The following is a 17,274-nucleotide window of genomic DNA, read 5'->3' as shown; positions in this document are numbered from 1 at the left end:
CGGCCGTTGTTAAACTGCCAGAGATGGCGCGGTGATGGTGCATTGAGCTAGATACTACCGTGCAGATAGAATTCCTGACGGAGGTATATTAATGTAGCCTATTCCTATTCGGGCAGATTGGGTTTTTGCGTGGTCACTCATGTCATGTTATATGGCTCTTGCATTCTGTCAGACGGTTAAATGTTGCAATAATTTGCCCTTGTACAGGAAACAGTTGCTACATTAGGGCTTCTGTTAAATGTAATTGTCATCTTTTAAAGAGTAACTAAACCCTAAACCAACTTTTTTTAGTTAATGATCTGTAAGAATGGGGCTTTATTAGTGCTGTTCATTGATTCGAGTAACTTTTTTGACATTTGATTATAACGTGTTTTAATTCTACGGTGTAAAAACGACTGAGTGCTGCCCTCTTCAGGTTGAACGGTGGCTACTGCAGTTGATTTTTCCTATTGGATGTTGCGGTGGCAAGTGACGTGGGCGGTGGCAGGTGACGTAAGCAGTTTCCAGCTCACCACGCCCCTTGGCACGAGCTACCACGCCCTTGGCAGTATAAAACCATCTTGTTCCGTCAAAATTACTGTAGTGAGTCAGGAGTTGGAATTGCGAGTTAGAGCCCTGCACGGGCCTCAGATCTAGGCCCGAGCCCGGCCCTGGCCCAAGACGCTCAGGCCCTAGCCCAACCCTTGTCCGAAAGCTCATCAGAATTATCAGCCTGAGTCCGACACAAGCCCGTGTTTTTATTTATTTATTTATTTATTTTATTACACAGCAGAAGCCTGCCCTATTTGCAACAATTAAAAAAGGGGTCAGTTTTGTGTTATGTTTCTTTTCATTTCTTTATCAAATTAATTTACAAAAATGTTTGGATCATTTTTTTTTTTTAAATGAAAATTTACGTTAAAATTACGTTGTCAGCCGAGCCGACAGCGAGTAGCCTAAAACATATTTAATCAACTCCTCTCAAAGCCTCTTAAAGCCTCTCAAGTTAACGCTAATACTTTACTTGGCTACAATAAAATCCATAGATATAAAACACTTCAAGCATATCACACAGACAGTTAGTTTAATATATGTTTATTTATTAAACCACAGTGAGTAAAAAAAATAAAAATTAAATACTGAGGCAGGCTCGGAACAGCGCTCGCAAACGAAATGAGAAATAGAAACAAACAAATTAAATTAATTAAAAACAAACTTGCAGGTTAGGCTATCTTACCTCAAAAATGCACCACAGAATATGTCCATTCTTTTTTCCATTAGTTTCCAACAGTTAAACGAAAATAAAGTCCAGTCAAATGAAAAGTTAGAACAGTCTCTTACAGAGCATCGTGGAGAAAAAGAATAGCATCCAGAGTGGAAGGTTTTAACCCAGTCCTCCTCTCTTCCATCACTCTTCCCGCTGCGCTGAAGACACGTTCGCTGCTGCTGCTGGCGGGACACTAAACACAGAGCGAGCCAGTCTTGACAGTTGCGGTAGCAGGGTCTCGTGCTGTTTCCACCATAGCAGCACATCTCGTCCATCACCTTCCATGTTGTGATTGAGGCGCATGTATTGCTGTACTTCATCGTCGTCATCCTCATCCTGCTCCACAATGTTTTCAAACTCGGCCAGCGCTCTCTTCTTTCCTGCGTGGCCCGCAACAACAGGTGCAGACACAGAAATGCTCGCCGCAGCATGAATCATCATTTTATAATTATTAGTTGGCCAACTAGGCTATGATTAATACATTAATTTAGAGGCCTATAATAGCTACTACTACAATAAGTGGATATAAGTGAAGTATAATCGTGGGTCACGCTGACGGAAAAGCGTGCGTGCGTGCGTGCGTGAGACTGTCATGTCAGTAGGCCTATGTCAGTATAATTATAACGGGTTGAATTATCAGATTACGAAAGTTATGAGGTTATGAAATGTCTATGTTTGTTTTTCTATCGTCGACGTCAACTTCTCATTTTTTTTTTTATTAATGTCTAAAAATATAAATAGAAGGATAACCCAAAAAAGGCCCGAGGCCCGGCCTGCATGTGAGCTATAACGTGAAAATTGGCCCGAAGCCCGGCCCTAGAGGCATAAATAAGTCGGGGCCCGTCGGGCTCGGGCTGAAATGCAGGGCTTTATTGCGAGTATTGAAAACGACCAGGATAGACTATTATAGCATCTATTTATATTTATACTTTTATAGTGTTCCTGTAGCTCAATTGGTAGAGCATTGCTCTATCAAGCGCAAGCTTAGGGGTTCGATTCCTCGGGAACACATGATATGTTAAAATTGATAGCCTGAATGCACTGTAAGTCACTTTGGATAAAAGCGTCTGCTAAATGCATAAATTTAATTTTATTTTATTTATTTAGCATAGCATTTATTTACTTATTTAGATTATTTTGTGTAGCCAATGTAGTTAATTAGCATAGTTGTTAGTGTAACGTTAGTATTGTTAGAAGCATAGTTAGTTAGTAGCATAGTATTGCATCAGTTAGGATAGCTTCAAGTTGGCGTAGATTTATCTGTATTTAGTACAGTGGTCAGGATGGTACGTATGTGTAGTGTTGCTGGTTGCGACAGCACTGCTGGACTGCATAGTTTTTCAGCAGACTTTAAAATTAGGCGCCAGTGGTTGCATGCACTTGGCCTGGAAGACCGCAAGTTCCCACCTAGAGCTTGAATGTGCAAACTGCATTTTACGCGGGATTGCTTCTCCAACGCAATGGAGGTGGAAATGTTCTTCTCTATACAGCTCGCGCTGAAAAGCGATGCAGTGCGGGAGTTAAGACCGCAGTTTGAGCTCGAATTGATATGGCCCAGGCCACAGACACCTCAACATCCTCCACTTCAGGTGAATGTGAGGGAGAAAAGTCCTCTGCTTCAAATGAACGCTCTGTTGCAAAGCTACTTGCCGTATTAAATTCAAAATTCTCCTTCTCACTTTTAAGTCTCTGCACGGCCTTGCTCCCCCCTACCTCTGTAACCTGCTTCTCCCCTACACCCATACTCGCTCTTTACGATCCGCTGATTCCAGCCTTCTCGTTGCCCCTCGGCATCGCATTGCTTCAATGGGGGGCGGATCATTCAGTGTTGTTGCGCCCAAAATGTGGAACTCTCTCCCCCGATCACTCCATTCTGTTAACACTATCTCTGAATTCAAATCCATGCTCAAAACACACCTATTTTCTGAATGTTATAGTTCTTAGTTTTTTTTTGTTTTTTTTTCTGCTGGTTGCTGACCAATCTACCCAATTCTCACTACTGTACTTGCACTCTCAATTGCCTACTGTTGTTCTGTCTGCTCTCTTTGTCAACTGCCTTTATTGTTGTTTGTTTATTGTAAAGTGTCCTTGAGCTTTGGAAAGGCGCTATATAAATAAAACTTATTATTATTATTACTATTATTACTTGCGTCACTACAGTCATTCTCCATTTTAGCGACTCTGACAGCAGCTGTCAATTAATCCGTCACTGTGGGTCTCAGGTTTACGCCCCACGCACTCAGCCCCGCCCTCCGTTCATCCCCTCTATCTCTGCTGTGGTCTGCCCACTTTTCAGCATTTTTCAAATATTGCCAGTGGGTGGAGTCAGGCTCTGACCAGGGGTTTAGTTACCCTTTAAGTAATACAGTGTGATGATTTGCATATATTTTGGTTCCTTTTTAGTGAAAGGGGTCCTGTTGATCTCCTGCTCTTCGGTGTATTAAGGACGTTCTAAAATAAGGAGGGCAAACATGACAGCAAAGCAAATAAGAGTGATGGTGCTCAATGACATGGAGAAACTTGAAAGAACCTTCTTCCGTCTGGAAAAAGGCAAGTTTCAGCTCACGTTTACCGCTTTGCATCGTCCTGAGATATGAGTGTATTGTAGTGTGATAATGACCAGTAGTCAGTGTTACATGCTGAACGTTTGTGGTTATTTATAGACGGTGTTGTGTTCTCACGAGCCAACTTTATGGCTAAATAAATCATGTAAAAGTGTTCCTGTAGCTCAAGTGGTAGAGCATTGTGAGATCAAGGTTGGGGGTTCGATTCCCTGGGAACACATGATAGGTTAGAATTGATAGCCTGAATGCACTGTAAGTCGCTTTGGATAAAAGCGTCTGCTAAATGCATTAATTTAATTACATTACATTACATTTAATTTAATTTAATTTTTAATTTAATTACATTTTTAATTTAATTTAATTTAAATACCTTTTCATTCATGCACTAATAAATAGTAAATATAGCAGAAGAGTTTGACACTGACTATATGAAAAGGTTACTATAATGCATTCTTCCTTATGAGAAAGGTAATCATGTCATAATGGAACATTCAAGCTAATAAATTGTGTTAAGAACTTTTCACTTTTAATTCCATGGATGTATTTTTGAGGAGGTTATCATTTGGCTTACTTTATTTGTTCAAAATCATATGCATTCTCTTCCTCAGATACAGTTAATGCTTTTAATACGAGCTGAATAATATAGTGGGCATCTAATTTGTATCCAGATCTAAATTCCAGATCTTTTGAGAGACACACGTCCCTGTTTTAAAAAGTTTTATGCAAGTTCTTAATGTAAAATTTGTAAGATGAGGACAGTTGTAGCCTATATGGCAGGGATCCTCAAATCTGGAGCTCGAGATCCACTTTCCTGCACAGTTTAGCTCAGGGACGGACTGGGACTAAAAAACGGCCCTGGACTTTGACTAAACCCGGCCCAAAGCAATCGGCATGCGGAAACTCGACAACAGTCTGTATGTGCCATCTTTGTGTTTAAACACTCTCTGTACTGTCAGGTATTTTGTCTTCTTCTGAGGGGTGGTTTGACAAAAAAAAAAACTCTAGGATGTGCTTATCTGACTTGGGGCGCTTAAAGTAATTTAAAGTTGAGCTGGAGTGGGTGTCTTTCTCTGCTCTTGGTCTAAGCTCAACCTGAATAAACAAATGATGAAATAGAAAAAAAAAAAAAAAAAAAAACTGGTTTTATTCCAAGATAGCATGGAATAGATTATATAATATGCTGTTATAACAGCATATTAGTCTATTCCATGCTGTCTTAAAATTAATTTATTTCTTAAAAATCTTAATTAATTTATGCAGTAATTAATCTTACTGCACAAATAATACCACATCTAAATGAAAATACACCATTACAAATGTAACTTCTCTATTCAAAATCTTTAAAGTTTGTAAGCATTAACTGTAACGTTACCAACATTTTAAAAAGTAAAAGCACAAAATATTTCTTAATCAATCAATCAACCTTTATTTATACAGCCCTTTACAACACTCAAAGTGAACCAAAGTGCTTTTCAGGAAATATAAAATAAAAAATGATAACAAAATATAATGCCACAAAACAAAGTATAAAAACAAAATGTATGCCACAAAGAAAACACAAAATGCCACAACAACTAAATAAATAATCTAAATAAATAAGTCTTGAGCTTAGCCTTAAAGAGGCCCAAGTCAGTGATTGTATTTATATCAGTAGGTAGCTTGTTCCAGAGGCTTGGCCCAGCTACAGAAAAAAGCCCGGTCACCCCAGAGTCTGTACCTTCTCCTTGGGACTTCCAGCAAAAGTTGATTTGTTGATCTAAGAGCCCTGTTAGATTGACGCAAAGTTAACATCTCAGTTATGTAACTGGAAGCCAGTGGAGCGAAGAAAGAATTGGAGTAATATGCTCACGTTTACGTGTGTTAGTTAGAAGACGGGCTGCTGCATTCTGTACCAGCTGAAGGCGCCTTAATATTAGCTACTGGATGTGGCATTTTACAGCTAAAATGTTGAAGTTTAGCTGTTTTAACTACTGTAATCATTAAAAATGTAGCAACCTGAGTATCACTTCCTAACATCATCCCTAACAAGTAATGTAAGTAAAGTCTATGCTGCTCAGTGCTCCTGTAGTCTACACTGAAAACATAGAGCGCCCTCTCGCGGCTGTAGACGGTAATGTTTTCTCTTGGTTCTTGGTTCTAAATAAATGCAACTTACAATCCAGTGCGACTTATATATGTTTTTTTCCTCGTCATGATGTATTTTTGGACTGATGCGACTTATACTTAGGTGCAACTTATACTTAGGTGCGACCAGGGCCGTCGCTAGTGGGGTGAAAGGTGGTGATGATTATAGGGGCCCACGGCTGAGGGGGGGCCCCCGGCGATCTCAACCATTTGGATGAGGCCAGCCTAAAAAGACGCTCAGGACAGTTGACAGACCATTGCTGCTTGTGTCCACGAAAGCTTATAATTTTCACATGTTTTTAAGCCTTGCCACTTGTTGATTTAAACATTCAAAAGAGTTTAAAGCATTAAAACACAAGACGAGGAAAAGCTCAACTGAGAAGCTGTTACTCGCGCGCTGTGTTCGGTGTGCACGCGGAGAGAGAGCTGCGTTTAGCGGACAGCAACACTGAACCGAACTCTCCTTTGCGAAGTTCTCCTCGAAGTTCCCCATGCACATGAACGAACAAATACGAATCGCAGTTTAAACAGACAGAAAAGGACGTGAAAGAGCCCAATTCAGCACCGCGGTGTTCTGGTGTTCAAGGCTCACGCAAAGAGAGGCGTCTCAACGCTTGAACACCGAATTTGCCTGGTTTTGCTCTTGCACCGACAAATACATACAAAATATTTAAAAATACCCGTCTTGGAAAGTATGTTCGAAAAAAAACTGTCGGTTATGTCTCAAGTGAAAGTAAACAGTTTAGAAAAAATGGGTTGTGTATTGTATTGTATGTGTTCATCGTCTCTTAAAGTTACCGCGTTTAATTTAGCTACTAGCTGCTGTAATGTTAATCCAACAAAATGAAAGAAAGAAAATCACTCACTGATCTTGTACTTTGTATTTTTAACAAGAATTAATGCACAGTCAAACCAACAATTATTCAGACACCAGATATAATTTAATATATATTTATATATAGGTGCAGAACACTATAATACATTTATGCAAGTGAGTATAGCAAAATAAAGCGAACTGTGTTAATAATAATAATAATAATAATAATAATAGAATTGGGACCAAAAATTATTCAGCACCATATAAAGCACCATGTTTTGCTTATGTGTTTTTTCCTGAATTGCTAATGCAACCTTTTCACACCACAGTCTGAACAAAATTAAGCATTGCTTGGTGACTGGTCAACAAAGTATTGATAGTTGTGTAAATATTGTCATACTAACAGTTGTGTAAACTCTGTGTAAATAGCACTAATAAATAAAAAGAACGACCATACAAATTAAAAATTCAAACAGGGCCCACTGGTACAACCTGCACCGGGGCCCCGCAAGCCCCAGCTACGGCCCTGGGTGCGACTTATAGTCCGAAAAATACGGTACTTGGTGATGACTGCGTGCGTGGTAGGTGGTGGGCCGGCCGTACTGGAGTACTGACCGTTCTGTGATTCTCCAGATCACACAGATGGCCAGTCCGCCCCTGGTTTAGCTCTAACCCTAATCAAGCACATCTGAGCATGCTAATCAATGCCAATCAATGTCTTTGGGATCATTCGAAAATCACAAGCAGGTGACTTTGATCAGGGTTGGAGCTAAACTCTGCAGCACATTGGACCTCCAGGGCAAGATTTGAGGAAGGGGGCTATATGGAATAGGCTTTTGCCTTGATAATTATATTTATAATATTATATATTAATAATATGTGTAAGTACAATAGTACAGGAAGTAAATTTTAAATGATAACTGTTCTTTCTTTGTTTAGTTTTAGTTGTTTAGTTTTTTTTTTTTTTGGGGGGGGGGGGGGGGGGGGGAGTTGTATCATGCAAATACAGATTAATTTTTGAACACTACTATGATGGTAAATAATGGAATTTGGACCGCACAGAATAAATTACGATGGTTTTGCCATCTGGTACTGTTACTGTACTACTGTTTATACAAGAATTTCACTGGTGCCACCATGCAGATACAGTATGTGATGGAAATATATATTGCTATTATGTAACATGTTTAATAAATACATACAGTATGTCATTAAATGTTTTGGGACACATTCCACCATTATTTATAGTAACTGATTTATTATTTATTTATTTATTGTACCCCAAAAATGGCAAAATATGAGTTGCAGAGCAACTTTTATGTTTTGTTTCTGCTCAGGGTTTGAGCTCCAGTTTCGTCTTGGCCCCACTCTTCAGGGTAAACAAGTACACATTTACACCAACTACCCCGTGGAAGGGGAGCGATTTGAGCGCCTCAAGTTCCGCGTCTTAGACTGGATTAACCCTACTGGCAGAGAGGATGATTCAGACAAGTTCGGCACCCTTGAACTCAAGATTTCAGGCTCCTACCATTATTACTTTGGCCATGGGTCAGTTAGATGTTTAAACATTTTTATTAAAAGGTTATAATTAGTTCTACATCTACATTTTGTTAAAACTGTACAAAATATAATTAATTTTTACTCTTTAGAGATAAGGAGAAGTCTGGTGGTGGGTATATTGTGGTGGACCCAGTGCTCCGGGTAGGGGAAGACAACCACGTCTTGCCCCTAGACTGCATCTGTATCCAGACATACCTGTCCAAATGCCTCGGGCCCCTGGATGAGTGGCTGGACAGGCTAAGAGTTGCCAAAGAGGCAGGTAAGAAGACAGCTGGTGATATTATATTAATTACACTTTTACCCAATTGTTTACCCAAAAAAATGACACTGACTGCATTTTAACTTTCTTAACTTAACAGTCTATTTGATTATATGCATTAATCAATAACCAACAAATAAGCATGGAGAAACTCCGCAAATAAATGTACAGAGATGAAGTTAGTTTAAAAAAAATATTTTATTTTTATTTTTATTTTTTTGAGTTCTTTATTTCAGAATAATGACAATATATATATATCATGCATTACTTTACATGTTTAACAATAAGTCCTATTGTTGAAATCTAAATAGATTAAAATTCTCTAAGTTAACTGAACAATGTTTCACAAGAGCAATGCCTTCATAGATTAATTTATGTTATTAAGTTATATTGCTAAGTTACAGTACTACTGTAAACGGTTACTACTGTAAACAGTTTTGTTTTCTATGTATTGCATTTATGTGGTTTTATCACATTGGTACATTAGCTGAAAATTTTTAAACATTCAGGTAGTAATCGGTTTCAGAGTAACTGATTTCATTTTTTCATATGCATATTTTTAGGCTATAATATGATTCACTTCACGCCACTGCAGACGCTGGGTGAATCTCGCTCTTGTTACTCTCTGGCTGATCAGTTGGAGCTCAACCCAGACTTCTCCCCTCCCAGACAAACTTACACCTGGACAGATGTTGACAACCTGTTGGAGAAAATGAAGAATGAGTGGAATATGCTTTGCATCACAGATGTGGTTTACAATCACACGGGTGTGTGTTTTCACTTTCGTTATCTTTTCTATAAGTTTCTAAACATCTTAGTAGACGTGCCATATTAGGTAATGCCATATATCACGGTAATGAATATGCACGATATTGTTGTCGTGTGCACTTCTAAATACCATGAATAATTATACTGTATATTACAAATTATTCAGAATTCGGAATGCATTTTAAGAATACTATTCCCATCAACTGGTCAAAATGCACATCACCGCTGTAAGACGCTGTGCTCTCTGATGTAAACAAGCACCCATGAGAAGCACATGGGGGAACACGTGAGAGATGAATGAAAGCACATTCACTCTCTGACAGAAGATTAAACACACCCACAGGATTTTCCAGAAGTACCTATATTGCATGTCAACTGCATCTGACTGCGGGGTCCAGCTATAGTGGGTCCTCTTATTCCAATGTAAAAGGCCACAGTTCAAAACTGACTGTAATTTCCTGTAAGGTCCCACTAAAAGCCTTTGCATTGACAATTCTAAAAAAAAATTTTCCTTGAGTTTCTGTACATTGTTCGTGGATATGTTAGAGTAATCAGGCTTAATAGGCAAAAGTTCATAGTTCATTACCTCTACCAGAGCTCAGCAGAGTTAAAGGTCAAGGACTGCATGATACCTTATCTGAAGCTGTGTGCAAATGCAAGGGAAAAGTCAAATAAACAAGGGAAAGTCCAGTGCTGTGTGCTGTATGTGCATTTATACAGGTTGGGTTAGTGTTTGTGTGTGTGTGTGTGTGTGTGTATACAAGAGCCGTTGTTAAGTGCAAATCCACGTTCATTATCAGCGTGAATTTGAGCAGCTTGTCAGTTAACGGCTCTTGTCAGTAACAGCTGCTCTATGTGAAATCACGCACCTGATGGAATTTACCACTGATTAGAGAACCGGATTTACTGACGAGATGCACATGAATTATCGCCCGATATTTATTGTGTACCCCTAACTCTAATATATAAAATAAGTAAGCTTGACCAAAGTTCTTGTGGGGAGAAGAATTTATTGAAGGTAGCAGTGAAGCAGTTCTTCAGCAGTGATGTTAGCATGTCTTCCTTCAAACAATCTTAAGTACGTATTCATTTCCTCAAAAAAAAAAAAAAAAAAAATCTTACCGACTCAAAACTTTTTAATTGAGGTGTGAATAATAATTAAATTAAATATTTATGGTTCTGGATGATTTTGAGGTCACTAATGAAAATATTATTGTTGCATTAAATTGGGAAAATACAAAATAGACACCTTCATTAGTGGTCTCAAACTTTTTCTACTCGTTGTGTATAGTCTGTAAAATATCCCATCATTGTTTATTCTGTCTCTTAAGGACAAGCAGTTTGCTTTTAAAATACATCAGCTTTAACTTAAATTTAATAAAGTCAAAGAAAGATCCATACCTTTTTTGTATCACATATTCAGTCACTTATTTGTGATGTCTGTTTCTTCATCTTTGTTCATTTTTGTTTATTTGGTTGACAATGACACGATAACCGGTGTGTTTTCCTGTCTTTCTCAGCTGTTAACAGTAAATGGATTAAGAAACATCCCGAGTGTGGTTATAACCTGGTGAACTCTCCCCATCTGAAGCCGGCCTGGGTGCTGGATAGAGCCCTGTGGCATGTCACCTGTGCTATAGCTGATGGCAAATACAAAGACAGGGGTCTTCCAGCCCTAATCCAGAATCACCAACACCTCCTTGTGAGCCAATAACTATCTGTGGAAGCTTTAAAACAGAATTCATTTTGAAGTATAAGCTGCTCTTATTTCCATCAGAACAAACTGTAATGTGTTTTTACCAGGCCATTCGTGGAGTTCTCTGGCAGGATGTGTTTCCTAAGATTAAACTGTGGGAGTTCTTCCAAGTCAAAGTGGAACCGATGGTGGAGCAGTTCAGAGCTTTACTCCAAAGTGGTGAGTTCCTGGAAGGTTCTCAGACACTTAGGTTAAGAGAAATGAAAATCTTAATGTGTTTAGTGGTTTGTTTTAAATTGTCTACACAGGAGCCAAATCTGATAGGAGCCAGACTGAGGGCAAACAGCAACTGAAGATCATTCAGGACCCTCTGTGCAGACGTTTTGGTAACACAGTGGACATGAACTCTGCTCTAGAAACCTATGTGCCCCATGGGTCAGTATGCTGCTGCATGTTTGAGTACGTGCTCACTGTAGTCTGCCTATTGATTTTATCTTGTTGAATTCTACATTGGTTTATGTTGTTGTAGGAGCAGTCCTGGTGCCATTGAAGATTGTTGTAACTGGCTGAGGAGAAGACTGGAGGAACTCAATAATGAACAGTATCATGAAATTAAGGACCATCAGGAGCAGGTGACTCTCTTTTATACATTTCCCTCTGATTTCTTGGGAAAGCAATGCAATGATGTAATTTCTTTACCATCAGGCCACTAACTGCATTGCTGGTACTGTGAGCTATGAAAGACTGGCAGACCACGGACCCAAGTTGTGCCTCATCACCAGGAAACATCCCCTGGTTACTAGGTAGAACAGTTCATTCCATCAGCCCCCGTTGAAGTTTTAGAATCATATTTCTTTGTCTAATAAAGTTTGTTTGCTGTGATATTCAACACCATTATGCAGATATTTCACTTTCCCATTTGAGGAAGCAACTTTGGAGCAGGATTTGGAGCTGATGAATCAACCAGAAAAGTCATGTCACTTCCTGGCCCATAATGGCTGGGTCATGGGGGACGATCCACTGAGGAACTTTGCAGAGCCAGGTTTACTATTTTGCCTTTCTGATCCACATAAACATATATAGAAAAAGGCGAGAATATACAACCATCCCTGACAAAAGCTCATTTCTGAATGTGAAACTCTGTTATTATTTCTAACTAAAATTGCAGTATGTAAGAGCTTTGAATATGTATTACTGTTCAAATGTTTGGGGTCAGTGATGTCATTCTGATTGGAAACATTAGGTGGTTATATCAACACAATTACTAAACCCTAATCTTTGGCAACACTTGCCAAGCCTTTTGGCAGTAAGGTTAATCAAATTTGCTTTTTTTTCACCTCATTCTGGTTAGGGTCCAATGTCTACATCAGGAGGGAGCTGATCTGCTGGGGTGACAGTGTAAAACTGCGGTATGGCAATGGGCCCGAGGACTGCCCCTACCTGTGGGCCCACATGAAGAAATATACAGAGATCACGGCCAAGCACTTTGTGGGAGTGCGTCTGGACAACTGCCATTCAACTCCACTGCATGTGGCTGAGGTACTGTGGCAATGTCAAAATATGGATTATTACTTTTGGCTAGATCACAAATGAATAACGTGTTTGAGATTAACTATGTGTAAAAATGAATATTAGACATGGGTGGGGGGGGGCAGGAAGGATTGTTTTTTTTTTTTTTTACACACTTTTATATGACAAGATCGTTATTTACTCTCTTGATTAGTACATTTTGGATAATGATTGTTCCCCATCCACCCATTGCTCCGTCACTGGGTATAATTCACACAAAAAATATTAAGTGTGGCTTATTCTCCATCCTTTGCTTATTGATAAACCAGTGATGGTATAAGGGTCATGCTATGCCACTGGTGCTATTTCCAATTTTAGTATGATGGGGTTTTTTTGGGGTTTTTTTGGGGGGGGGGTTATGAAAGATTTAATAAGTTTGAATCTTTATACAATGCATTGAACCGTCTGGCTATGTTGGGATTAGTTATACCCTCAGAAGGTAACAGGGTTGATCTGTGCATATTTCTGTCATGACTCAGATGAGACAACCTTTTCAAATTATTATTATTGTAGATAGAGAACTTCTATTTTAGCCAGAAGCAATCGTTTAAAGTAAAAACATCTTAAATTATGAATCTGTTTATTACAAACATGCAGCTTTTCACTTTTAAAAGACATTAATTGATAGACTGGAGTCATGTGGATTATTGTGATGTTTTTTCAGCTGTTTAGATTCTTATTTTGATGGCACCCATTCACTGCAGAGGATTTATGGCTGAATGAATGACTGTACATTACAATTAAGATAGACCTTTTATCAGATGTGGCTGTGTCAAAGTAATGTCCATGTAGCAGAAATGTAGAGATTATTAAATCGGTAGCAGCTGTTTATAATTGACATAAATATCTCCCAACAAAACACTTTAGCCATCAATCCCTCTCACTTTGCTCATGTTGTGCTCTGCAGGCCATGTTGGCAGCAGCCAGATCAGTCAGGCCCAATCTCTATGTGATAGCCGAGCTCTTTACAGGCAGCGAGCTGATTGACAATGTGTTTGTTAACCGGCTGGGAATAACCAGTCTTATCAGAGGTATTGGACTGTCTTTCAGCATGGCACTCACATTGTCTTATTTGTTTGTCTTTCTTTTTGCACTCCATCATCTGTCATTTCTTCTCTGAACTATCTCTCCTGAATATGTCCAAAAACTCTCAAACCTGTGTTCTACTTGTCTCATTTTGGCTTCATTTGAGGCATGACTCTCTCCCTTTCTGAACCCAATTTCACACCCCACCTGACATACTAACAACCGTGGTTTGGTTTCCTCATGGCTGTGCCCTAACCCTGCTTGCTGCAGTTCATGCTGGATGCTGCTCGCACCCTCAGACCTGACCTGTACGTGGTGGCCGAGCTCTTCACAGGCAGCGAGGAGCTGGATAATATCTTTGTGACTAGATTAGGAATCTCTTCACTCATCAGAGGTATGGCTTCTTAATAATCCTGCTCTTGCATTGTGGTATTAGTGTATGACATGAAATCTAACTCCATCAAATATTTTGAATTGTTACACTTCCATCATCACCAATCAAAAGTTTGGGGTCCGAAAGATGTTTTTAAAAGAAATCTCTCATGCTTACCAAGGCTGCATTTATTTGTTAAAAAAGACAAGAGGAATATATCTGAAATAATCGTTTTCTGCTGATTTGGTGCTGAATAATTATTTCTTATTCTTATCAATGATTAATAATTTTGTGATTTTTTTTTTCTTTCTTCTCAGTATTCTTTGGTGAAGAGAGTTTAAAATAGAAGTTTCTTGTAACATTATTAATATATTTACTGCTACTTTTGAAAAACATTACTGCATTTTTGCTAAATAGAAGTAGTCATTTCTATCAAAATACAAATCTTTATGAGCCCAAACTTTTTATTGTTAGTGTGTGTACAAAAATTGCAGTTTATGATTCTACCTAGCTTGACAGCTTAAACACAAAATTATTTTGATCAGTGTTCTTTAGCTTTTCATCATTTACTCATTTGGGTAAATGCGGTTGTCACTTCATCTACAGTGATCTCGTTGACTTGATTGCAAATAAATGCACAGACACTATTTAACTGAACAGAGATGACATCACTGAATTCAATGATGAACTGCCTTTTAACTATCATTTTGCATTATTGAGACACTGTTTTCCTAATGAATGTTGTTCAGTTGCTTTGACGCAATGTATTTTGTTTAAAGCGCTATATTAATAAAGGTGACTTGACTTGACTCACCTCATGTTGTGCCAAACCTATATGACTTTTTTTCTGGATTGGAGCTTTCAAACTTAAAAAATGGTAGCAACGTAAAAAGGGTTAGTTCACCCAAATATTAAAATTATGTCATTAATAACTCACCCTCATATCGTTCCAAACCCGTAAGACCTCCGTTTATCTTCAGTTTAAGTTACACAGTTTACACATTTTAAGATATTTTAGATTTAGTCCGAGAGCTTTCTGTCCCTCCATTGAAAATGTATGTCCATGTATGTATAACCCCGAAAAGAACTTAAATTACACTTTCAATTTTGATCATACAGATACAGGGCTTAAAGTATTCCGGCACTGTGCCGGATCTCCGGCGTGTGGCCGTGAGGAAAAAAAAATATAATAATATTTTAACGTTAGCGTTGTCGCAGAAAAAAAAATGGAGCGCAAATTTATGAAGCCTGGGTATGATGTCCTAGACTCCTAGCAATAGATAAAGGACTCAAAAACAAATGGCGCTTTTTGGCACTTGGTGCAAGAAACTGAGAGAACCCGGGGCTTGTTTCTGCATGATTTGCTCGAGGAAGCTTCTGTATGCCACCAGCGGTAAGAAAGTGCTTGCTTGCTATGATTTAGACTCCGGTCACAGCCGCTGCCCGTGCACTCAAACTTACCACGACGTTGCCGGGAGTAGGCTAGAGACCTGCGCGGGAGGGATTTTTCCGTCCCTCTCCCGCAAAAATGTTATTTTCTCCCACTCCTGCCCGCAAAATCCCACGGGTAAATGTATAGAAGTTTTTCTTTTTTTAAATACATTGCATATTCTGCCTGCTAGGCTACTCTTTTTTTTCACTTGCTCCCCTGTTGAAAATTTTTTTTATAATAAACGGAAAATAAACAAATGTTTCATTTTATTTACGTTTAATTAAAAGTGTGGACATGAACAAGGAACTTAGAACATATAAATACAGTAAAAAAGTAAGAAATGTAAATAAAAACATATACCTATAATAATTAGGCTATATAGCCTAATAAATTATATAATAATAATAAACCTGGATTTATTTCATGTTCAAAGGAAAAGTAGCTTAGGGGCCTGAGCAATTCCTTCAAACATTTTACAAAAAATATCCTTATTCCTCAATAACAAAATATACCAATTTTAAATATTTAGCTAAACAAATAAATAGAAATAAACTGAATTGACAAAAAAACCTGTACGACTACTTGTGCCCATGCAGGAATATCATCATCGTCTCTGCTCCAGTATGCGACCGCAAATACTGAAAGCCCTGCGCTAGCTAGGATGCAAAGTATTCGTGTTTGCTTAATCTCGGAAATTCGTCTTTTCCACCACTGGAGGACATCATCCGGTCTGTGTGCTTCTAATCCATCCAACTTGCCATTTAAATATATCGCTATTTCGGAATCGAATTACACGTCGCTGTCTATGGTATCATCCGCATCCTCCCATTCCGCAAAGTCTATTTTATTTTATTTTAAATAAATGTCTATTTGTTTCTAGTTATTTTATTTTGTAAGATTTTCCACTTAAAAATAAAATAATTTTACAATAATTTTATTTTCCCGCAACCCGCACACAATAATATCTAGCCGCCCGCGTCCGCATTCACCCATCAAATATTGTCCCGCGCCGCAATCGGTGGCGCTGGGTCCCGCGGTACTCCCGCGGGAGAGCAGGTCTCTAGATGGGAGCAACTATTAGCTGGCACACCGTTGTCTATGACTGACCATGTCTGTGATTTAAAAAATACGTTTGTGCACATTTATACCAGAACATGATTTGTCTTCAGAATTTCGCAGCCACTGGTCGCCCTGTGTAGAAAACTGGCAGAAGACAAAAAAAGCGTTAACTAGCCTGTTGGTTTCAAATCAACATGCGAAGTACATCCCAGAAAAAAAAGTGATAATAGCCTTGATTTCACTTCTAATCTTCAGTTTAGCAGTTCAGTTCTTTAGCACTTTGAGCACTTAATTATTTAAGCACTTGTTATTTTTTAGAAGAAATCACTTTATTTGACAGTACTTTTAAATAAATGGTGCCAAACATAATCATTGAAGAGATTCATGTCTATCTCAGTCTGTTTACCATTTTTTAAAGCACTTTAAGCTCTTGTTACTGTATTTTTGTTATTATCGCCAATATTTGAATTAAGTCTGTCTGTGGACAGACTTAAAAAAAAAGTTCAGGCTCAGGATTTTTTTCCACTTTAACCCCTGCAGATAAGAGCAATACATCAATCGAATCTGTAAAGGGTCTACTTTTTTGTATACAGACATAATAACAACAAAACTTTGTGCACTTATAAAATAAAGATAACAAACGTGGTGTTCTGTCTGCAGCCTTTGTCTGTGCTGAATTTCATTCAGACAAGCGTCATTACAATGAACTGTAACTCAGTGAATACTCAACGAAGAGACATGAGAGATATATCTATAGAAAGCCTGACGTGTCTACTTTTCA

The 17,274-nt window shown here is 38.5% G+C and overlaps 1 protein-coding gene across 2 annotated transcripts in view; it reads left to right on the top strand.

Annotated features, from left to right (window-relative positions):
* Positions 1-2: 2 nt before the first annotated feature.
* Positions 3-17,274, top strand: part of LOC132096630 (glycogen debranching enzyme-like) — a 47,600-nt gene continuing 30,328 nt past the window's right edge. Inside the window, exons 1-13 of one of the 2 annotated variants that reach the window (XM_059502098.1) lie at positions 3-83; positions 3,650-3,796; positions 8,089-8,299; positions 8,401-8,570; positions 9,134-9,337; positions 10,859-11,040; positions 11,142-11,253; positions 11,343-11,469; positions 11,564-11,666; positions 11,740-11,837; positions 11,937-12,076; positions 12,386-12,573; positions 13,900-14,023. In XM_059502098.1, the coding sequence (XP_059358081.1) occupies positions 3,718-3,796; positions 8,089-8,299; positions 8,401-8,570; positions 9,134-9,337; positions 10,859-11,040; positions 11,142-11,253; positions 11,343-11,469; positions 11,564-11,666; positions 11,740-11,837; positions 11,937-12,076; positions 12,386-12,573; positions 13,900-14,023 (1,738 nt within the window). In that variant the 5' untranslated portion in view covers positions 3-83; positions 3,650-3,717. Of the gene's footprint in view, positions 84-3,649; positions 3,797-8,088; positions 8,300-8,400; positions 8,571-9,133; positions 9,338-10,858; positions 11,041-11,141; positions 11,254-11,342; positions 11,470-11,563; positions 11,667-11,739; positions 11,838-11,936; positions 12,077-12,385; positions 12,574-13,899; positions 14,024-17,274 lie in introns of those variants that run through there. The other variant, XM_059502097.1, reaches the window with a different exon arrangement.

Source organism: Carassius carassius, chromosome 20, assembly GCF_963082965.1.
Source record: "Carassius carassius chromosome 20, fCarCar2.1, whole genome shotgun sequence".
In the NCBI taxonomy this organism is placed as follows: Eukaryota; Metazoa; Chordata; class Actinopteri; order Cypriniformes; family Cyprinidae; genus Carassius; species Carassius carassius.
The sequence above is the reverse complement of the archived record's forward strand: the minus strand, read 5'-3'. Positions and strand labels throughout refer to the sequence as shown.